Source organism: Bacillus rossius, chromosome 14 (assembly GCF_032445375.1).
Source record: "Bacillus rossius redtenbacheri isolate Brsri chromosome 14, Brsri_v3, whole genome shotgun sequence".
In the NCBI taxonomy this organism is placed as follows: Eukaryota; Metazoa; Arthropoda; class Insecta; order Phasmatodea; family Bacillidae; genus Bacillus; species Bacillus rossius.
The window spans coordinates 37125634-37150101 of record NC_086341.1 but is presented as its reverse complement, the minus strand read 5'-3'; the positions used below and the strand labels follow the sequence as shown (position 1 = coordinate 37150101).

Genomic DNA, 24468 nt, shown 5'->3' with positions numbered 1-24468 from the left:
CTGATGATTCATCCAACCTAGAGATCGAAGACACGCCACCTCCCTCTTTGCCTAGCCTGAAGCCCGTCACTTTAGATTCCGCATTCCAGGGTCGACTTGTTGATTCCAGAATCGCGAATGATATTCCCCAGCCCGACCCCAACATTAATAGATTTCTCTCCAGGTGCAGGGAACCCTTTCTGGATGTAGTGGGTGGCGTTCTCCGCCCATTCAAAATTTATCTTACATTGGCCGCGGTATTTATTAAGGAGGATCCTGTGCAGGGGCCCATCAGTGATAGCTTCCACTTCGCCTCCAAAAGTATCCCTGTTTTGTTAAGTGAGGACCTAGCAGAAATTTTCAGTTTCACATTAGTTTCTGTGCTTATGGAGCATGTAAGTGAGTTTGCTTTGCGCGGGTCTGGATGGATGTTGAGTCATGTAAAACATCTCGACATGCATGTCTCTGCATACCGACCATTCACCGTGGGGGCCGCGCATACGAAGTTGCCTGCATTTTTGTCTAACCGCAAAGCTTGTGTAAACATCGAGACTGACCGTGAGATGTGCTTTCTGTATGCCGTTATGGCAGGTGTGACGCCGGCGGCTGGGATGGTTACTCGTACTGGATCGTATCCTAATCCTCTCGAGGTTTTTGATACGACCGGTATGACGTTCCCCATGACACTGCATCAGGTTAAGATCTTTGAGAGTCTCAATAATATTTCCGTGAACATTTATTCTTGCGTGAGTAATCAGGGAACGATTATTGACGAGGATTTTAACAAACCTACTGATGCAAGTATCCAGCCGATTTGCATTACCTCTATGCGATGTGATCGCCATGTGAATATTTTGGCTATTCGTGCGTCTGGTGCTCCCGCTCATCTCCATTTCGTGACTATTAAGAATTTGTCCCGCTTGCTTTCTTCTCAACTCTCGCGTGATCAACATACAAAGTGGGTTTGCGAGCGCTGTCTTCAGTATTTCCATACTGTGGACAAGTTGAACTCCCACACTGATTTGTGCAGCCAACACACGGCCGTTCGGTCAGTATTCCCGACTGAGGAGACTAAATGGCTCGAGTTCACAAATGTATCCAAGAAGGAACGTATGGGCTTTGTCGCTTATTGCGATACAGAGACCTACTTGAAACCGATGTCCACCTGTTTACCGGAGACCGATGCCTCCAGCACCACGACGGTGAATGAGCACGTGCCTTATGCATGTAGCATTTTATTAGTTTGTTCGTACGATGCTTCGCTTACCAGATATGCGCACTTTGAAGGGGAGAATTGTGTTGCCGACATGGTCTCTACCTTGATTGATATGACTAAGTGGGTGTGCGCGATTTATGCTAAGACCGTTCCCATGAAAGCCCAGACTCCTGCTGTTGCTGCGCGGTTGGCGAGTCAGACACATTGCCATATATGTAATAAGACACTAGGTGACAAGTCAGTGTTGGACCATGACCACCTGACCGGTGAGATTCGTGGCTATGTGCATTCTAAGTGTAATATTGCATTTAGACTGCAGAAGAACCAACTGGTGGCTATTTTCCACAATCTTCAGAATTATGACGCCCACTTTTTGATGAGACCATTAGTCTCACGTCATATTGCACAACCTGACGGTTCCTCCATTTTGGAGAACCCCGGGGAGGTCAGGGTTATAGGCACGTCTCTCTTGAAAGTTACAAGAGCATAACAAAGTACATACCGATTACCGGTAATGATGCGAGAGGAGGTACTCGAACAGTGCGTTTAAGATTCATTGACTCCCTTAACTTCCTAACTTCATCTCTGGATACTCTGGCAGGTAATCTCTCGCCTGCTCAGCTGAGCCTCACTCGTGTCCAGTTTCCAGAAGACACACAGTTTGATCTAGCTCGTAGGAAAGGGGTGTTCCCATACGATTTCGTCACTAGTATGGCAGAACTGCAGACGACCTCACTACCCCCTAGGGAAGCATTTCATAATGCTCTTAGTGGGACTGACGTGAGTGACGGGGACTATGCTCACGCTAGATCTGCGTGGAATGTTTTCCGCTGTAAGACTTTGAACGATTACGCGTTGCAGTATTTGAAGGTGGATACGTGTTTGTTGGCTGACGTGTTCGAGAATTTCCGTTCAGTTTGTTGCCAGTCCTATGGCTTAGATCCGGCGCACTACATTACGGCCCCATCACTTGCGTGGGACGGTTTGTTGAGCAAGTCTGAGGTGTGTCTGGAATTAGTCACCGATCCAGATATCTATCTTTTCTTGGAGAATGCTGTTCGGGGTGGGATCACCAACGTTAGTCGGCGCTATGCGAAGGCTAACAATGTTTACATGAGCGATTATGACTCCAGCCTGCCGTCTTCCTACATCTGTTATTTCGATGTAAATTCTCTCTATGGTCATACGATGCTTGGTAAGCTTCCGGTGGGCAACTTCCAGTGGGTGCAGGAACTCGAATATGCAAACTGGAACTTTAGCACCATGGACACCGATGGTGACTGCTCATGTTTTATAGAGGTGGATCTATCCTTTCCGCGTGAATGTCATGACCGGCTATCAGACCTGCCGCTTGCACCCGTGAATGGCGTACCGGTGAACGGCAATATGTCAAAGCTCTTATTGACACTTGAACCGCGAAAGAACTATGTTTTACATGCAAAAACACTGCAGCACTTCCTTACGCACGGGGCCGTTCTTGACAATGTTCATCGTGTTTTGCGCTTTGAACAAAAATCCTGGATGGCGTCGTACGTACGGTATAATCTGAATTGCCGTGCTCAGGAAGCGAACCCCTTTGAGAAATCCTTCTATAAATTAATGAATAATTCGGTTTTTGGCAAATCTTTGCAGTCGCCGCGTAGGGAGCGTGACATACGTGTGGTTTCGCGGTACGATACCATATATGGTGCGGCAGAGTTGAAAGGTCGTCCGTCATTCAAGGCAAGGCGGATCGTCGATGAGAATCTGGTCCTCATTGAGTTAGCCAAAGGTTCGGTAACCTTCAACAAACCCCTTTACACTGGTGTGGCCATCTTAGATTTATCCAAATTGCATCTCTATGATTTCCACTATAACTATATGCAGGTTAAGTTTCCCTTTCCATCTCTGCACCTGCTTTACTCAGATACCGATTCTCTTCTGTACCACATCGAGTGTCGCGATGTGTATTCTTCGATTCTCCCCGATTTGGCTTCTCGATTCGACACTTCGAATTATGCTCCAGATAATGCTCAAAGGTTTCCATCAGTCAACCACGGCATGACTGGTGTCATGAAGGATGAAGCCGCTGGACGCATCATTACTGAGTATGTTGGTCTTCGCCCCAAACTTTATGCATACAAGATGGACGATGGTGCTTTTACGCTTAAAGCCAAGGGTGTGAAGGCCAGTGTACTCAGCTCGCTACTTTTTGAGCAATATCTGGATTGCTTGCAAACAAATTCACGGGTTTGGGGGACTCAATATCATTTTCGTTCACGAAATCACATTGTTTGTACTGAACGCGTGACTAAGGTGGCGTTGTCATCAGGTGACGACAAGCGGAGCATTTCCGATGATGGAATTAGCACGCTTCCATGGGGACATTACCGTCTAGATCCCTGAACCTGAGTTCCCCACATAATAAGAGATTCTAACTTTTTTTTATTTTATAATTTTTCAGTTTTTTTTTTTGTACTATCCTCATACCTTGGTACGCTCAATAAGCATTGCTGCTCCGAGTCGAGTTTTAAGAAAACAACAGCACTCCAAACTCCTCCTCCGCTCGGAGTGGCCAACTGGGTAGATGGCAACCAACTTCGATTCATTGCCTCCCCCTTCAGCCATAAAACATTAAGAATGTTGGACAGAACTCATGCACTACTGTACTGCGCATGTGGAGATAAAACCATCGGTATGTTTAACATGTAGAGATTGCACTCATCTTATTTACACGGTTCAGATAGTGAATCTGATAGTTTTCTTTAAATGCTAGTCTGTTTAAAAATTTAAATTAAATTTGAGTCCATCCTGATTTTAAATGCTAATGTGGTTAAACTTTGTTGCATGTCATCTTTCCGTCAAGACCAGGTCATCTATAGTCTTCATTCTGTCTCTGACAATTCCATAATGAACATGGCTGCTTTTGAGGAAATGCGCGATTGCATTGAATATGCGCTTCATGCTTGCATCGGCATGAATATAGATGCGATAGTACACCATCTAGAGGTCTCCGCGATCAATTTGTTCGCTGCATTTCCAGAGGAATACGAGTTTCTAACATACCTTTACAACGGTATTATAGCATGCCTTGAAGCTGTAATGGAGGCTCAAGAGCAAGTGGAGCCAGATGATGGAGTGGACAGCGGCTTCGGAGAGAGTGACGGTGAAGCATAATGCTTGCGCCCTTGTAAACATGGAAAATAGGCCTCTCGGGGAAACTCGCCATGTATAAAAAAAGGAGTTAACGCATCTAATGCTGTACCTCCTGAGACCTAGTCTCTAAGGTGATGTGGAAAGCAGCATACCACTATAAATTCAAACACAAGTTTTTATTTATTTATTTTTTTTTTCAGCTTACACTCCAGAGAATCTTCCGCCACGTCGAGATGAAGAGAATGAGACTACACATCATAGTTATAAATTCACTATCACTAAATAATAATAATGAGCTTACACTATTATTAAATGCATTACAGGAAAGCTAACACTAAAGTATGCCTATAAGAAAAAATTTCTTATGCCTGCTTCTGATGCATATAAAGGAACACATATCATGATCATTCAATATGGTGCACTCTGTGCATGTAAGGGAACAATCTTTTCGGTGCACTCTGTGCATGTATTGGAACGAGTCCTTGGGTGTATCATGTGCTTCCAAGATGGTGGGGCTGTTGAATCCAAGATGGCGGAGAATTGTTTAAAGGTTGTAATATTTTTTAAATTTAAATATCGCGCCCTCTGGTAGCAACACTTGTTACTAAATATATCGATTAGCATTCGACCTATCGAATGGTGCTGCGCCCTGGCAGCTGAAATATGAAATAAAAGTAAATATATCGATTAGCATTCGATCTATCGAATGGTGCTGTGCCCTGGCAGCTGAAATATGAAATAAAAGTAAATATATCGATTAGCATTCGACCTATCGAATGGTGCTGCGCCCTGGAAGCTGAAATATGAAATAAAAGTAAATATATCGATTAGCATTTGATCTATCGAATGGTGCTGTGCCCTGGCAGCTGAAATATGAAATGAAGATGGCGACGGTGGCACACTCTGGTAGCCAACTTGAGAATTAAGATGGCGGCGCCTCTGACAACTAATTTTTGAATTTGGCGCGCGATACTAGCGACATCTACCAGCCAACTTGAGAACCAAGATGGCGGCGCCTCTGACAACTAATTTTTGAATTTGGTGCGCGATACTAGCGACATCTACCAGCCAACTTGAGAACCAAGATGGCGGCGCCTCTGGCAACTAATTTTTGAATTTGGTGCCATCTGGTAATCTGTGCTGGAATTAAAGATGGCGGCTGTATAATAATTTTATTTTCAAATGTGGCGCCTTAGGTATGCATTAAGGAAGGCAAAAACACCCTCCCCCATTTATCATAAACTTGCCGTCAGTACGTAGCATATATAGATTATTTATTCCACCATATTCCAATTGGTCTCGTGGTCTAGTGGTCAAGGCGTCCGCCTCGTAACCACGACATCCTGGACGTTTTCACGTCCCATGGATCGAATCCCAGCCTCGGCACTGAAAATATTTTAGTTAAAATAAAATAATACCTGCTGCTACCTGGTGGCGACCAACAGAACTATATGACGTCACACAAGATGGCGGCCTCCAGCAGCCGAAACAAGATGGCGACCAGGAAAAATCAAGATGGCGGCCTCCAGCAGACGAAACAAGATGGCGGGCAGAAGAAATCAAGATGGCGGCCTCCAGCAGACGAAACAAGATGGTGGCCAGAAGAAATCAAGGTGGCGGCCTCCAGCAGACGACACAGAATCATGATGTCACGATTCGAAGTTGGTGGAAATTTCTAGAAATACAAAATGGCGGATTTGCGAATTTGCGATTTGCGGATTTGCGGATTTGCGAATTTGAGATTTGCGGATTTGCGGATTTGCGGATCTCCGGATTAGCCACTGGATTAGCGCATAAAAAACTGGATTTGCACATAAAAAACCATAAAAAAGGCGTAAAAAACCATTAAAAATGGGATAATCCCCGGATTACCCCGCTCCCCCCTCCTCTATGTTCCAGAGTCGGCACACTCTCCCTACTGATATTGAAGTCTTTCCTGGAGGTCATTGAACACGCGAATTTTTCCGGTCTCTAGCCATGGGTCGAAGGGTATCGTCCCCTCCACAGGCCTGTCTCCTGCTTCATGTAGCGGAAGGGGGAGATAGTGGTCCATGGCCGAGGATTCGCAACACCACAACAACAAGGAAGACCTGATGGGAGTGTCCCAATTAAGGTACCGCCTGACGGGGACAGTGCCGGTGTTGGGTGACCACCCTCGGGCACTACGCTGGCCGGATGGGCCTGCCAGGAACCACTGAAACAGGGAAAATCACTAGGCAAACATGTATTTAGTTTAAAAATTACTAAATTCAGGAAATAAAAGTTACCAGGAACCCACTAGCAAACCACAGATCAGTAACAATAGGTACATCCCTTTTACTTAGGCAGCACATCCCAAAATCTCAAATTTCAAGTAAAATATATAAACTGATACTGTTTCGAGTCTAGTAGGGTAGCCCCATGCAGACGAATTTTTATCTGGGTGGGGATAGGCAGAAAAATTAGTTTTTTATAATAAAATTTATTCTAAAAACCGGGTGAAAAACTGTATAAAACAACAATCAATATATAAATGAAATTATAACACGCATATAAAAATATACAAAATAAAGAAAACCCAAATAAAAAATAACAAAATTATAAATAAAATAAAATAAGTATAAGCAAGTACTGAAACCTTTGCTGACTGGTTATCTGATCAAAGGAGCTTGGACAGAAGAGCAACCAAATATGACTAAGCAAAAATCAGCAGGCAACATGCCAACGAAAGCAAAAAGGATAGTATTAGCTTAAATAACTCCTAGACACCTTCTCCACTTACAGTTCAGGCTAGAAATTACAACTAAGAGGCTTCTATAATTGTAATACATAGAGACCGGAAAAATTCGCGAATTCATTTCGCAATAGGCTAGAATACAAATAGTTATACCTCAGTGCGGCCTCTGATATTGGCTCACAACTCACCTGGATGACTCTGGGCGAATGAGAAACACCCGACCAAAGCTTTATCGAATCACAGGCTGCTTCGTTGGGACGTCTCACAAGACAGCAGCCAATGAGTGGGTGGCATTTGACCGAGTGTAGGTAGAACTACGGAGTTCATCCTGCAGGTCATTGAACCCGCGAATTTTTCCGGTCCCTAGTAATACATTATAGTTCCACCATAGACAGGAGGTGCGTCCTTTGGTCAGGCACCCAAAATCAAACTACAAAGTATCCTCAGGAGCCACTCAAATAGGGGTAGCTCTTGTAGGGCCAGTAGGTAATTGTTCCCTGGTGTTGTCGACTGCAACGTCGACCGTAATGTCGGTGATGTCTTCGCCTTAAACTCAGCTACAACCCTTAAACCAAGCAACTCCAACCTTCGTATGTATTATAAATGCTGATGCAGTAACTGCGTGGAATTAATTACATTTATATTAATTACTTTTTTTGTTTTTAATATATATATATACTTTATTTAGTGTAAACACACACAAAGGTATATTTTAAATGAGCAAAATTTCAGATACCCTTGTTTCAATTAATAAATTGTTCAAGGTGCATCTTACAAACTAAGCTCTAACGTAAATTTGAACCGTCCGTAATCATGAACACTTTATCAAATACAAGAGAAAAAAAAACCTTGACTCGAAATTTTTCCGGCACTCATCAAAGAAACACACTGGAGCCAGCTTCTCGTGTGGAGGTCAAAGTTCACCTTTCGCCCGGGCGACGGGGTTTGCTCCACGGAAACACGTGATGAATTTTTTATAAGTATACCTCTAATTCCACTTTTACCGTGAATATTGCAGCGAGTCGACTGGCGGAAGAATATTAAAGTGCTTCGGTTCCCAAGATTCTTCTGGGAGGAAAAAAAAAAAGAAGGAAGCTGGCAAATTTCGATGTCGTCTCGTCCGCGGGCGTCTCGACTTCGGCGATGTGTGCACAGGCTTCGGGATAGCTTCGCTGTTGGGAGAACGAACAATGCTCTCATTATTTTAGGGGGATTCCACCCACTCCTCTCCCCGACCACTGTCCTCTGGTGCTCAGTTAAGTCTTCGGTCGAGTCTCCTCTTGCGTCGACGCACAGAGACAACCACACTTTCCCCCAGGCTAATTGTAAATTGGTTCGCCGAGTTTGAACGTCGTCCGGGCGGGCTTGTGTCAACTCGCGGGCTAATTTACACTGCTTTTCCTTCCTCGCGTTAAGTAGTATAGTGACTGGGGTTCCTGGCACAGGGTTTCTCGTGGGGTGCAGGGTTGGGTTGAGGTGCTGACCGCCATTTTGGATTACATCACGGCGGCCAACTTAAATTATGTCCTTCACCGTTGAAATTTTCGTTACGGTCGCTATATTTAATTCTGACATCACGGCGGCCGTATTAGATGACCTTGACGTTTGACCTCAGTCGCTATTTCGAAATCAACCAATTTGTAATCGACAGCCCCGATCCCCTAAATTATAATTTTAGTACGGCCGCCATCTTGGATGTGCATGACATCACCGTTGCACTGTCAATTATGACCGCCATTGAGAAAATAAGTTATTTTTAACTAGAAAATTGGGAAGATTTTTAAACTTAAAAAAAATTAAACAATAAAATTTTAGTAGAAAGAATTTCCGCCATTTTTTAAATTTGACTGCCATCTTGAAAATGAGTATTTTTTTGGTATAAATTTAAAAAAATTCAAAATATTTAAAAAAATAACTTAATTAAATTTTGACAATAAAATTTACAAAAAGGAACTAGGTTCGAGCCTGATGAAGGCAAACAAATGGTACCCGATCCTTCCTCCACGGATGAAACCAGCTGATCTACCACTCAACACTAATGACAAAGCAGATATTACATCAGCAAAATTTTGTCATGGTGGCCAACTTGTTTTTGTCTGCTGGAGGTTGATGTCACCATATTAGTTTAATTTTCACCCGTAAAAGTGCAGTATTATGTATTACCTTGAGTTCCGTCCTCTTTGCGGCCAAATAGACTGCCATATAGAAAATAAGTAATTATTAAGCTCATAATTCGAACAAATTCCAAGAATCAACAATAAAAACGTTACTAAAGTAACGATTATTTTGATCAATTCCTGACCTTAGTTTGATCCTTGAATGATGCAAAAAAATTAATTAAGGTAAAATAAATTCTTCAGCATTAAATTAATTATTTAAAATCCTACAAATATACTTACATTTCTCATCCACTAGTTTCCAGTAAGATTCTGATGACATAATAGCAGCTATCTTTGAAATTCTTAAATACTTACGCAAATATTTGGAAACAGTTTCAAAATACATTTCAAAGTCAGCAATTAATGTACTCATGGAGTCCTGTTCACGGCTGAGTACCAGACAGTACATAGTTAATTAAATTGATTAGTTATATATCAGAAAGTCTAAGGTCCAGTATAAAAGAACTAGATAAACATCATCATTACACTAAACAGCAGTACAGGGGAGTTAGCACAAACCAAGTGTCAGTCACTCATGTGGTAAGGACCCACCCAACAACTTAGTATTTTATTTTTGCTTTGCGTATATAAAATAACTTCCAATTAATGTGCATTTAAAAGTATTCATGTTCGACTAGTCAAAGTACCAAAATTCAAACATTTTATCCACATAGTTTTAAATAATTATCAAGGCTAGAGGCAGGTGCTTAGGGGCTGAAAGACTTTGACCCCGCGCGCGGGGTGAGGTGTGAAACCTTTCAGAGACTTGAGGCGGCCACTCAGGCTTTGGTTCGAAGACACTTGGCCTGTATCCATAACATTGAACATGACCTGTTTGAAATGTTCGCAGATTATCGACGAAAAATAACACTAGGTTCGGAGACGCTTGGCCTGTGTGAAGATTTGTTGCTTCTTATTATTCGTGACGATGTCTTTTTTTTTTTTTTTTTTGTGGATTATGGCCTGGGATCGACTCTGTGTTAGATCACAAACACTAAAAAAATTTTTCGGGCCGCAAATATTACCTTGGTAGGCTAGTGTTGTACTCTTGTTCCGTTTTTTTTTTTTTTTTTTACTTTGAAGCTATTCCAAGTACTTTTCTTGTACTGGGTCATGATTTGAACCATGTTTACACGCACTGGCGTGATGGCAGGGGAAGCGAGCTGCCAGAGTTGGGCCAGCTGGCCTCAAGTCTGTGAATACTTGCACCTCTCTCCTGAGCGCGGGGTCAAAGTCTTTCAGTCTCTCAGCGGCAGACGATTCTCGTTCGGTCCAGCGCCTGCCTCTATCCCTTTTTATTATTTTTAACTTTTTTGGTTAATTTTTTTGGAATTTAGGTACTTTGACTAGTCGTACATGAATACATTTAAATGCGCATTTTTTTGGAAGTTATTTACTATGCAAGGCAAAACTAAAATACAAAGAAGATGGGTGGGTTTCGATCACATGTTCGTCACCTCATTAGTAGAGAAATGCGAAATTCGCGGATTCATTTCGCGATAGGCTAGCATCAAAACAACTATACCTTCGTACCGCTTCTGCGATTGGCCCACATTTTATCCGGGGAACTGTGAGCCAATGGGAAACACTTAACCAAGAAAGTGCCGAATTACGGACAGCCTAGTTGAGACGTCTCACGCGTCAGTAGCCAATGAACAGGTGTCATTTCCGCGAGTATTTAAAGGACTGTGTAGTCTATCCTAGAGGTCAATGAATTCGCAAATTTTGCAGGTCTATACTCATTAGTGACTGGCACTTGGTGTTAGTAGGGGAGCCTAAATGGGGAGTTTGGGATTTACTCGAACGCGGCAGGTGAACATAAGGGAGGATACCTTGTATTTTGTTGAGTACCTCCACCATATATAAGCCCTTTGTATGGGAAAGTGCGTCTAGGGCAACACATCAGAATAGTAAAAAAAATAATAATCGATAGTCAGAAATACTCAAACGCGTCTCATTAGGGTAAGGTGGCTTGATTACTTGCTGAAAAGTATGCATTTCAATAATCTGACGATTTGGGCGTACCTAACGTAAGGAAGTGGTAGGGTCACAAACTTACAAAAATAATATAAGTCGTCTTGACATTCTCTAGCGTGGTTGATTATTTTTTATTTTGAAGGAAATAATGCAAAAATAACGGGGGGAAATATTATCTGGCGATTTCCACAAACCGAAGTAAAAAAAAAAAATCGTCTAAAAATTGGTGTGCGTGCAGCCGGGATAAAGCATGTATTCCCCAAGCCACGCCTCTCTTTGACCTTCACTTTTTCCCTATCTCTGACTCTCTCGCACCTGGTTCGTTGGCAATCACCTACCAGAAGCCTGTAAAGATGTCATAACACCAGTTATTCTAGGAGATACTTCTGATTTAGGTTTTTTTTCAATACTTTAATAACACGCTTTTCATGGAATAAATTAAATATTGTTAAGTGTTATGACGATTTCTTGTTACAAATATGGAAACCGCAGATAGTATCGACGACCCAATTGAATCAGTAGATTTGCAGTACGAAGATAATTCCTCGATGACAATGAGGATTGAAAAAAATATATATATTCTCAACAGTTATGTGTCATTTCAATTTATTTCTGAATAAATTATATTTCTAAATATCTAATTAATTTTTTATGTTTGTATTTGTCGCATTTCATGGTTATTGAAAACAGAAAAAAAAATAATAATCTTAAAAAAATTCTTGTCGTCAGATTAACAATTCCCCTCCAAATAATCGTTATATTTTAGGCTAACACGACTGGAACATCAAGATGAACCGTCTGTATAAAAAAAATCTGACACGCTAGAGTATTTTATAAATAGCGAATATTTATTTTGCATTTTCAAAAGTTCGCCACGAGCTTGCGTCACTTCCCAATTGTCAGTGTTTTGAATGTGAGCATTTTTAGGGTTCAATTAACATCCCCTCTGAATATCTGACGCTCTCGAATACATTAATATATTTTTTTCTCAACTTTCTACCCTTCTGGAATGCCACCTTCACCACGCAAGCCGGCAGATTAGTATATTTTTGATATCAGAGATACGCTGGAGGACCTAAACTATCAATATCTGACACGCTCAAGTATTTCTATATGATGGTTTATTTTTACATTTTTGAAAACCTGTAGACGCTTCCCCCACAGCTGAAAGAGAATAGCTTGCATAACCTTTAATTCTTCCTATCATCTTATCTTCAAAATCCAATAGGTCCCCACGACGCTCTAGCAAATCCCCATTTAGTCTCATGGGCTCCCCTACTATGTATACTATCTCCTCTGTGTTGCTGTTTCCTGTGATATTGATGTTTTTTTAATTATTTTTTTCCGGAACTTCGATTGTTTAATATATAATTACTAAATTTAATTAGCTCAGTGATGTCTGGTACTAAACCACAGACGGGACTCATTAAGTATATTAATTATGGATTTTTTTAAACGTATTTTGGAATTTTTCATAAACGTTAAGATGGCGGCCATTTTGTCATCAGCGTTTAACTTGAGGTTTGTAAATGAGAAATTTAAACATATTTTAGGATTTTTCATTATTTTTTTATTAAATAAGTGTTTTTGCCTTAAACTATGTTTTTTGCATCAGTCAAGGATCGAACTAAGTGCAGGAATCTATTAAATAATACATTTTTATATCAGTGATTTTTATGATTTTTTGAATATTTTCCTAATTAAAAGTTAATATCTTCTTAAAGGCGGCAAATTCGCAGAACAAATGGAAAATTTCCAGGTAATAAATAATACTGCCCTCTAGGGTGTTAAAATTAAACTAATACGGTGACAGCACCTTCCAGCAGACGAAAACATTATGCTGCATCTAATATGGCAGCCTCCAGCAGAAATAAATGTCAGCCATGAAGTCATACAGGCTGATGTAATATCTTCCTTGGCATTAGTGGAGGGAGGTTTGTCTGGTGTTGGCTTTGTGGAGAGAGGATCCATAGCCATTTTTTTGTCCTCACGAGTTTTCTAAGCCAGTACCTTTTTATTAATTTTACTATTAAAAATTATTTAAGAAAGTTATTTTTATAAATTTTAAAATTTCCTATATTTTTTCTAGCTTAAAAATTACGGATTTTCAAAATGGAGTCCGTAACGAATAGTGCAAAGGTAACGTCATACAACTATAAAATAATGGTCGTAACTGAAATTATCACTTTCGGGGATTTGGGCTCTTGATTCTAAGATGGCGAAATTCAAGATGGCGCTTGAGGTCAAAGGTCAAGGACAAGGTCGTCCTATGTGGCAGCTGTGACGTCCGAATTCAAAATAACGGCCGTAATTAATATTGCAATGGTGACGTCATAATTCAAGATGGCCGCCGTGATGTCACAATCCAAAATGGCGCTTAGCATCTTAACTAAACCAGCATCTCACGAGAAACCCTGTGCCAGGTATCCCATTCCTATACTACTCACGTGCCCTCTATTTTATTTTTATCATTTTTTAAATTTCAACTGTAATGATATTGCGGCCCAAGTACCACAACGTGGAATAACTTTAATGACTTATATATTTTATAGTCTTTCGTAACCAGCGTCATTACACAAAATTAAAAATTTCTGTGTTTTTTTAAGATTATTTTTGCAACCAATAGCCAAGAACTAGAAGAAATATATGCTAAATTTGTAAAACAAGTGGTTATGGTTATATTTGCATATATTAAATACGTTTCTCTAGATAACACACAAAACATATTGCGCAAATTGGTGCATAATTTTATATTTATCCAACAAAAAAAAATGATTTTGAACCTTGGAAAAGATAAACAAATATTCTATAATTTTGACTTAAATTGGTTTTTTTTAATTATTCTTATTAATGTGCCCAGTAAATGCTTGAAAGAGATTGAGGGAGCGGTTTACAAATCACTTTACTTCTATCGGAGGTTAAGGGACTACACGAAGCATAAATTCCCTGGTAAGAGTCTGAACCCAGTACATCTGCGAACACTATTTTAGAGTGATACAGTTGCTTAATTTTACCAGAATATTACTGTTCTATTTACAATAAAAATACTGTGTAACTAATCCTTGGCTTCTGTATCCAAGCCACGTTTGTGTAAATGATGTTAGCCCGATATTTAGGAATGTTTTGTTGCAGCCATCTTCAAGGGCGATAAACATCTAAAGACCTGGTAATTTATTTTTCCTAGCCTGACTATATCTAAGAGTATTTGGGAGGTTTCCAGTTTAGGCCGAATCATTTACGCCTAATCATGCTGGGTTTCAGCTTGCAGGAAGGGTAGCATGCATCGGTGATTGGCCAGCCAAGGCAGAAATTTATGCCGTGACTAACTCCCCTATCTTAAACTCTAGACTGTAACTGGTTTAAGTTGGGCTCAGGTAAAACCTGCATAGACACAGGGAAAAACCCTGGGCTGTTTAGCTGGCTTGGATAGTGCAAGCATTACGCGGGCAGGTTCAGTACAGGACAAGAAGGATGATCCTGGAAGAAGAGTTGGTCAGGTGCAGAAAAGTTTCAACCATGCTGGGGTCTGGAGCTAGGACCTTGCGGTGTTGGTCTGCGTCTGGACTGGGACTAGTGGCACATGCGCCCCTGGCGGCGGGTGGCGGTACTAGTCGCCCATTAGGCTGCCAGTCTGCACGTAGGCTGGCTGGCAGCCCGGCGGGAAACGACAAAAAGTCGCCCCCGAAACAACCAGTGCCACCAAATAAAATGCCGACAACAATGTCCAAGCTCCCACCCTTTGCTTCGTAGTCTATTTCTACTTGTGCAACTCTACTTCAGGAACCATCCTTCTGTTTCCTGTATGCAACCTGCTTGTAATTAATGCATGAAATTTTTGCATCCCGCATATAAGTTGCCCAGGGTTTTCCCTGTGTTTATTCAGGTTTTACCTGGGCCCAAATTATCTAGTTTTAGTCTAGGATAGTCAGTGAGGGGAGTTAGTTATGGCGCCAATCACTGCCATGGCTGGCCAATCCCCCTTCTAGCACATGATGCATGCTACCTCTCCTGCATGGCTTAACCCCTGCATGTTTAGAGCGCATGGGCTTCTGCCTGAGACGCACTTAAAGTCTTTCGCTAACCCGGACCCATCCCAAACACACTTAGTTTTTAGTTAGGTTAGGGAAATAATCCTCAGCATGTAAATACTCGTTCCGCCCAAACCGTCGAGCCTCCGTATTGCCCGGGAGGTTTGTGTGTCCGCTGCCAGAAGCAAAGCTTCCACAAACCACTGGGTGTTTGTTACACTCACCCTGACACAGTTTGCAAACATTGGATTCGACGGCGCAGGGCGCTATAGGTGTGGGGAGTGGTGACCGTTCATGATAACGTCGAAAAAAAAAAAAAAATAGGTTGTCTGTAAAGTCGGTTTACGGACGATTGTTTAACGTGACAACGTCATAAAAAAACATTGTTGAAATGATTGCATACTTGTGTGAATAAAATTGAATCATTTTTATTGAATTATCACTATTTTGTATGGATACAAAGGAGTGAAATGAAAACTACAATTTAATTGATAAATTTACTTTTATTTGCACTCATTAATTCAAATATGTTATTACTTTAACGAACAGATTATTTTAACTATAACTTTTCTACATGTTTGCTATTTAACTTCTTCCAATCTGTGTTATTCTGTTAAGGAGTGTTTTAAGTTTAATGTGCCTAGAAAAACTCAAATCGATGGTTGTTCCAATCGAGTGGAATAGAGATAGATGCAGTGCAAGCGTACAATTAGCGTAACGGGACACATCGTAACGGGACAATGTGTGTAACGGGACAGTTTTTCGTGCGTGTAGCCGGCTTTCATCGATTTATTAGACGTTGTCACGTCAAAAAAAATTCCAGATATTATTTCATCTGTACCCAGCTTCTTAGTTGCTTGAAGCTATTAACTATATATATATATATATATATATATATATAGTGATTAATATGAGGCTGTAGTTGGAATTATATAAAAAGGTTTGGACCTTGTCAAAGTATCCTGGTTATTGTAGTGCTGAGCTATTCCTTATGTGTTTGATATCCGCCAAAGATTCTTTTAGACGACCGGAGATCCTTCTGCAAGTTTATCCTGCGTAACACTTATTGCGGGATCATGGCTCTTCCAAGGTGTTCTACTGTAGGCGCGTTTATAGTTGCCGTGAAAGTGTTAAGTTAGTTACGAGGGGATTATTAAAATTTTATTCATAGTCTGCTGTGTCCTTGATTTGCTAGAAGCCTGATAAAGACCTGATATGACACGACTATCAGGAGTGTTACATTACTCCATCTCGTGTGAAAACAACAACACTTTTTCGTACAATTGCTTAAACGATATTTTAGACATGGTGACGAAATGGCTCATTGCCCAAGCAAAACTAATCTACGAGTATTTTCAACTATCAATTAGTTCACCTAAATTTGAACATGATTCATAGTTAGCTGGAAAAAAAAATATTTGGATAAATGTAACTACAGCCAATGTACACGGATGTTCGCAGGATTTTATTCAGGTGCGCAAGGGAGGAGGGTTTTGAGGTAGAACTTCTAATAAAGTTATCTTTTAAATATAGTTAATTTAATTATGTATTGAGAAACACAATTCTCAGAAATAAATCCCACCTCCCCCCCCCCCCCAAAGAAAAAAGGGTATACATGCGCATGAAACTACGTTTATAATTGCACTATGAGCGCTAAACGCCACGAAACACTCATTTGCAGCGCTGCTACACCGCGTTGCCCTCTTTTATTTAATTGGTGGGACCGTTAAATTTATTTAGGATTGGAGGGGTGGAAAGGGTGTATTGCGCGCGTCACTGACCACAGCATATCCGTTCTATTTTATTTTTCAAACAAAACCATGATCAAGCGAGTATGGTCACAACATTGAACAAAGTTCAATTATCAGAAACTTAGTAGTAATTTCCGTGCAGGTTTTATCTCAACCGAGGCTTTCACCCGTTTGTCACGCGTTCGGAACACCTTAAGTCTTCTACTGGAGAGGACTACCGTAAGGTCGATCTACGCACTTCCGCTGGACGAGTTTTCGCCCTTCGGACTGACGGTCTCAGACCTACAGCTATTTGACGCGGTAGCGCTTTTAAACAATGACTAGAGACCTGCAAAATTCGCGGATTCATTGACCTCTAGGATAGACTCCACAGTCCTTTAAATACTCGCGGAAATGACACCTGTTCATTGGCTACTGACGCGTGGGAAGTCTCAACTAGGCTGTCCATAATTCGGCACTTTCTTGGTTTAGTGTTTCCCATTGGCTCACAGTTCCCCGGATAAAATGTGGGCCAATCGCAGAAGCGGTACGAAGGTATAGTTGTTTTGATGCTAGCCTATCGCGAAATGAATCCGCGAATTTTGCATGTCTCTAACAATGACGTATCAAGAGCGCATTTCTCTTTGGAACGGAAATCAGAAAAAATAGTATCGTTTCAGATTTTATATTTAAGTGTTCACTAATAAACGTTAATTTAAAACTAGCTCTGCCCGCGAACCCTTTTTTAGCAAACAGAACAATTAACACATGTTATCTACAAAGAAAATTACACAGTTATTTTTATCACGCTAAAGTAAATGTTATTTTCCAGCTTGTTTATTTTGTGTGATATAACCAGTATAATAAAAGGCCTATACAGGTTATTTTGTGTAAAATTTAGTATAAAGGAAGATAATGTTAAATAGTTATTTTTAGTACTCCCAAACCTTAAATAAATAAATTAATAAATAAACATAATTCTATGTAGTTAAAACGTATAGCCACTCGCTATAACTTAACATTTTTTCACTGGAAACATTATAATAACGCACACAATTCAACTTTAGCTACACTTTTTTTGTAAATGGAACAGAAATATTCATGTTAAATTACAGATATTCGTAAATTTGTACATTGACAAGAAAACAACTGTATCACTACAAAATAGTGTTTGCAGTAATAATGGACGTGAATTAATATCCGGGTATTTATGCTTCGTGTTGTTCCAGTACCTCAAATAGTTAAAGTTATTTGTATACCGTTCCTTGAATAGCTTTCCTGTTATAACAGCGCACATGATGAGCATGATACAACAAACTGAAGTCAAATTGTTGAATATACGATTATCTTTTCTATGTTTAAAAAAAATCATGTTCGAATGAAAAACCATTCAAAATATAAAATTATGCGCCAATTTTCTTAAAATATCCCCAGTGTTATCTCGAATTACGTATTTCATATCTGTAAAAATAACCTTAGCCATGTGTTATATAAAGTTACAATATCCTTCTTGTAGCATTGCAAAATATTTCTTGGAAATTGGTGTCCAAACTAATTTTTTGTAAAAATACAGAAGTTTTTTCCTTAGTATGGTCACGTTTTTGAAACATTTCTTCGCAAAAATGTGAAATTATCCAAATTCCAAGAATCCAAAATGCTGGATGAGATTGAGTCTTTATCTGTATTCCTAACCTACACGTTGCGTGTGTATGTAGTTGTGTGATATGATAACGTGTCTCACATTTGACAGTTATCAAAAGTCGTATCACTGGTGCCCATTTATCAGCTTTTACTTGAAAAACCTCTTATGATGGTTTTTTTTTACGAAAACTGTAAACCACTTGAAGTAGTTTACAGTCTTTTTGACAGAATAAGAGTTGCACAGAAAGGATAAGTAGACCATTAGGATTGTATTACCAAAGGTATTACTTATTATAACTTACGAATTTGAGACAATTCTCATGACAGAATATACGCTCGTCTAAAAGTAAATCCTCTGGTTATCCGTGCTACCATTCGTGGCCACACGTACCTAACTTGTGGGCGTGCGAGCGAAACGAACACAAATGTAAACTTCGGCATACGCACGTGCAAAGGTCTCGCATGCACTTTGTCTCTTACACTGATTGAACAAAGTAATGAAAAAGACATTTTCAAGTGAATCTTTAGAACTTTCACATTTCTGTGAAGGAATATTGCAAAAAAAATTGAACCAAATTTAAATTCAGCTTAAAATTATAAATGTAAGCCTATTTGGATTTAAATATCTACATATTTAATATTTGTCTTTTTTAAATAATCGTGTCTTATGTTTTTACTTTTAATATTTAAATAATATTTACATTTTTAATATTACAAAAATGTTTCTTATTCCTTAATATTTATCGTTATGCGAAATGTTTCATAGCATTAACAATACAGAATACTTACTTCGATTGGTTCTCTGGATGTTTTAAATCATGTTACTTCGTAGAATATGTTTTTTTATGTATAAGTTAACGAGTTTATGTGTTTAAATAACGCGCCAAAGAAACCAATGATTGCACGTACGTATGCCAAGTTCTTGCTTCGACAAGTGTTTCAGGAAGCGTACCATTCATTGACCGACGATCAGTCACCAAATTATCTGCAGCTCCATCATGTCACACATATTTACAACGATTTTAATTTATTTTAAATATTGCTGACCTAAACTAACAAAACTTTTGATCAACTAGACGTGTGAATATCTACCTTCACGGGAAAAAATATATTTTTTTATAGGATTTCGTAACTGTACTTAATATAAGCTACCCTTTACTTTAGGAAAAATAAATAAGTACATAGTTACACAAATATCCGAGTTTTTTCCTAACTTAACTAAAACAAAGTGTATTTGGGAGGGGTCTGTGTTAGGGAGAGACTATAAGTGCGTCTCAGACGAAGCCCATACGCTCTAATTATGCAGGGTGTAAGCCATGCAGGAGAGGAATCATGCATCATGTCCTAGGAGGCGGATTGGCCAGCCATGGCAGCAATTGGCGCAATGACTAACTCCCCTCACTGACTATTCTAGACTAAAAACTAGATCAGTTGGGCACAGGCGAAACCTGCACAGACACAGGAAAAACCCCAGGCACTGACATGCGGGATGCAAAAATTTCGTGCATTAATAACAGGCAGGCTGGTTACGGGAAACAGAAGGATGGTTCCGGGGTTGTACGAACGCGCATCATATTCGGAAAACCTACATTTCACAGACGAGAGAGCCACACCCGAAGTTCCCCGAAGTTCATGCTTGCTTTTTTTTCATTTATATCTCATTGTATGAACCTGTGGCATTAAATTTTGCGGTCGATTAGGATAGGTTAGCTACATTATAAATACTTTAAAACATTGTGGATGGTATGTTATATTAGGTAAGTATAGCTACATTAAAAATACTGTCAAATCAATTTATGGTTGCTTAGAAAATAACTTTTTAATATGTAGTTATTCAGGGCTAGGAAAACGTTTACATGATTTCACAATATCTTTAATGTATCTATCCTAACCAAATCAACCGTCCACAATGTTTTAAAGTATTTATAATGTAGCTAACCTAACCTAATTGACCATTAGTTATTATGAGTTGTCCCAAAATAAACATTCACGGACACACGGCAAACGAAAAATATAGCGGCGTACAAATAAATACCGTTGCCTTTTTTTATGGTCTTTCCTTTTATCAACACCGCCATATTTATTTACAATGAACAAAAAAAACGAAGATGCACGATCGGGCGTTTGGCTCTTTCGTCTGTGAAAAGAAGGCTGCCCATCATATTCGTGCGCCTGACCCGGGGGTAGTGAACAGTCGCCGGGACGAGCACGGCGGAGGAGGGGAGGAAAGAAGCGCGCGAGGGAGGGAACCTGTGGCTCCGGCGCGCATGCGCAGAGGAGGCGGCGCGGCGCTGGTGCCCTAGCCGGCAGGGGCAGGGACCGGCCAGTGCGCGCTGCGACGCGGTGCTGTGCGGGCGGCGTGCGAGCGAGCGCGCTGGGCGGGCGTCCAGGAGGAATGTCGCGCGTGTCTCGGCGCTGCTGCTGAACACCCGGAACCCCGGTCAGGAGATGTGTCCGCGCTGGTGGCTCGTCGTGTGCGCGGCGCACTTGCTCGCCGCGCTGTGCCGAGGTACGAGACACCCTGTGTCCAACTGATGGTCTGCCCTGTTTTCCTTACAAGAGGGATCCACATACATACAATATACACCTCATAGCAGTCAAAACTTAGAACTATCGAAAAACCTACCAGAATAGCTCTAAGATAGTTTTTTTTAAAAGAAGGGGGGGGGGGGAGGTGTTTGTCTGTAAAGTTGGTTTACGGACGATAATTTTACGTGATAACGTCATAAAAAAACATTTATGAAAAATTGCATATTTTTTTAATTTTCAAATATTATTTACAGTTTTAGCAAATTTAATTTAAATAATTAATTTGTTTAAATAAAATTACGAAAAATTAGTTTAAAAAGCCCGCCTTAACCTGTTATCTTAATATACGTATATAAATCCAGTGTCCTGATGTTTCTGATGTTTGTTCCCAGTGAACAACTTTTCACCAAGTCAACCAATTTCGATGAAAATTGGCATTTATGTGTAATTTTTTCCAACGCGAGAGAAAGGATAGTTTTTATTTCGATTAATGGTGTTAATAATTTATAATTAATAATAAACTGATTATCAATGTTGATTGGTGTTTAAGCTCAGGAAACAGTGGGTACTTCTTCTCCATGACAACGTTACGTGCTGGAGAGTCGGGAAACCATCGGTGCTATTCGTTTTTTGTTCGGTACATTACAAAGAATTGTATTAAGTTTTTGTCAAAATTAATTAATTTTCATTTTATTTCATTTATTATAACTGTAAGGTCTCATTTTTCCCCCCATTAATACAACCGTGCGAAGCCGGGTCGGGCAGCTAGTATATTATAGAATATTTTCTTGCACGGCGGGTTGGCCGGTTCTTGCACGCTCGGCTCAGGCGAAACGTGATAATTTTTCGTGCGTGCAGCCTGCGTTCATCGATTTATATGTAAGACGTTATCACGCCAAAAAAAACGTTAATTAGAACAGTCATAAAGTTTGAACGATCATAAACTAGAAGCACGTAGCTTAAAAACACACAAGTTAGAAACGTCGTAACTTAGAAAATATTAACTAAGAACTATCACAACTTAGAAACGCGTTATTAAAATTACACAACGCCGAACCACAAAGCTTAGAACTATCATGAATTAGAGCCACATATATTTGAATAAGGTTAAAGTAGAAAATTATCTCTTGTGTGTTACTAAGTTATGACATCCACCCTTTGTGCAACGCCCAAAAAATTGCCAGAAGAGAAGTGTTTGTAACTGTGGAAACAGTTTTAAAGGAATGTCATTTTATGGGGTGGCTGGGTTTAATAAAATAAATTATAATCCATACTTATTAACTATCTTCCGGCAATATTCTCGGCATTGCAAATTGGCGATAGAGGTAAAATGAATAGAAATACGTCTAAACTTTGGCGCCAACATAGCTTCAATGAACGTCGAATGAGTAAGATTTGGGTCTTTGAAATAAAATTCTTGCTATTATTTGGAGAAAATATTTAAATGAATATCATTATACAATTAAACTGCGTTTAAGTTTGACCGTAAGTAAGTTATGGACGCCCTGAAGGAAACAATAACAACGTTTAAGAAAAATTCAAATGATCAATACAAAATAAGACAATAAAATAAAATCTGAGCTAGTCTTTCAGTACTCGCGAGAGATGTGTAACATCTGACCTCTGTAACGAGAAAATTCATGTGTTATCATTAGAGACCGGAAAAATTTGCGAATGACCTCCAGGATATACTCCAATATCCTCTACACACTCGGCCAAATGCCAACTGTTCATTGGCTGCTGAATTGTGAGTCGTCTCGACTGGGTGGTCTGTGATTCGACACTTCTATGAGTGAGGTCTCTAATTGGACCTTAGTCCTCCAGATTAACAGTGAACTAATGACAAAGCAGCACTAAGGTATATTTATTTGAATTTTAGCATAACACGAAATGAACCCGCAAATTTTTCATGTCTAGTTATCATTAAGGGCAGGCATTTTTCGCGAATAAATCTGAACGCCTGTAAGACTGCAACAAGGTATACCCGCACCAGACGTTTCTTCCTTGTGATTGGCAGCCGTCTGCGAGAGAAGTCGTTCCCTTGTTTTACCGAGCCACTCAGGACGCGTTTACTTCCGCTCTGAATTACTGTGATTGGTGTTATAACAATCGACATGCGCCTGAAAGAAATTCACCCAATCACGAAACACAGACGACGTTACAGTGTTATAACTTATAACTAATCTCGGAATCGTTTCGCGAAATATGCATGGCCCTAGTTATCATATTGCGAATACACTTGTAATACGAAACTCGGGCACGAACATTAACGCAGAGTTATTTAAAATAATTCCGAGCGTGAAAAATATATCATAATTGTGTTTTCAACTACGCAAATCAAACGCATTTTTTTTGCACCCGCCGCTGGTAAGCTACGCCGACTGCTGAATCATTCAATTAGCAGACCGAAAATTTAAATTATATAATGAATAAGCCCGATGAAAGACAAAATATTAACGCCATCTTTTGATCTGATTTAAGGCACAGAATTTTATTAAAATACTGCCCATCTTGTTAAACTTTATTAAACGGTGAAGACTATAAAGTTTCCCTTTGGCTTCCCGAACTTTGATTATCGCCATTCGCCACAGTTGGCAGCACTGTGGTTACACACTTCCGTTCCAAGCGATTTCTGTCGCATTCACGAAATTACTCTTTACTAAAATCCGTATACTAAGAGCTAAGTTGTTACACATGATAATTAAATAAATAAATACATCTTGGAAAGTAAAAAAAAATTTGGAACAGCCAATGGATAATAGACACCATCACATGTCATTCAAATGTGTCCAATCCAACATAAAACGATATGCAGCCTTAATAAGAGTGTCCCTTAATTTAAAGACTTGATTCTGAGGTAATTTAGCCCTGAAAAAATATCTTAATTATTTGGACAGTATCACTTTAACACCACCTGATCTATCAGCAATAAAATGCTTTTTAGGCAGTTAAATGCTTGTGTTCACATAATTTTCACAGTCAAATGCAGAAGATATTTATTTTTCTCATGCGCTACACAGGATGGCTATGATTGGTATGCTGACAGAAGACACGTGGCTAAAATAATCCCAGCCAACCACGAAACGAAAACAATGTTACAAAGTTTTAACACAGCAGGTCTGTAAATCTTTTCGCGAAATTACATCGCCCTCTAAATCACGCATGAAGTAACTAAACGGAACGCAATCATTTACTTTCTACTTCTTGCATTTCAGCTTTTTTTTTTCCCCTTCTATATTTGAAGCGAATTATTACGAAAACTCACAAAGATTCAGACGTTACATGAATAGAATGGAACAATTTTCTTTTTATTACGTTCATAAAGTTTTCACTTGTTGGAATTTTCCACACTTAAAGC

The 24468-nt window shown here is 39.8% G+C and overlaps 1 protein-coding gene across 2 annotated transcripts in view; it reads left to right on the top strand.

The window, feature by feature from the left end:
- The first annotated feature begins 20912 nt into the window (after positions 1-20912).
- LOC134538985 (lachesin-like) overlaps positions 20913-24468 on the top strand; it is a 493186-nt gene continuing 489630 nt past the window's right edge. For both annotated transcript variants that reach the window (XM_063380645.1, XM_063380644.1), the window contains exon 1: positions 20913-21090. In XM_063380645.1, the coding sequence (XP_063236715.1) occupies positions 21030-21090 (61 nt within the window). In that variant the 5' untranslated portion in view covers positions 20913-21029. The remainder of the gene's footprint in view (positions 21091-24468) is intronic.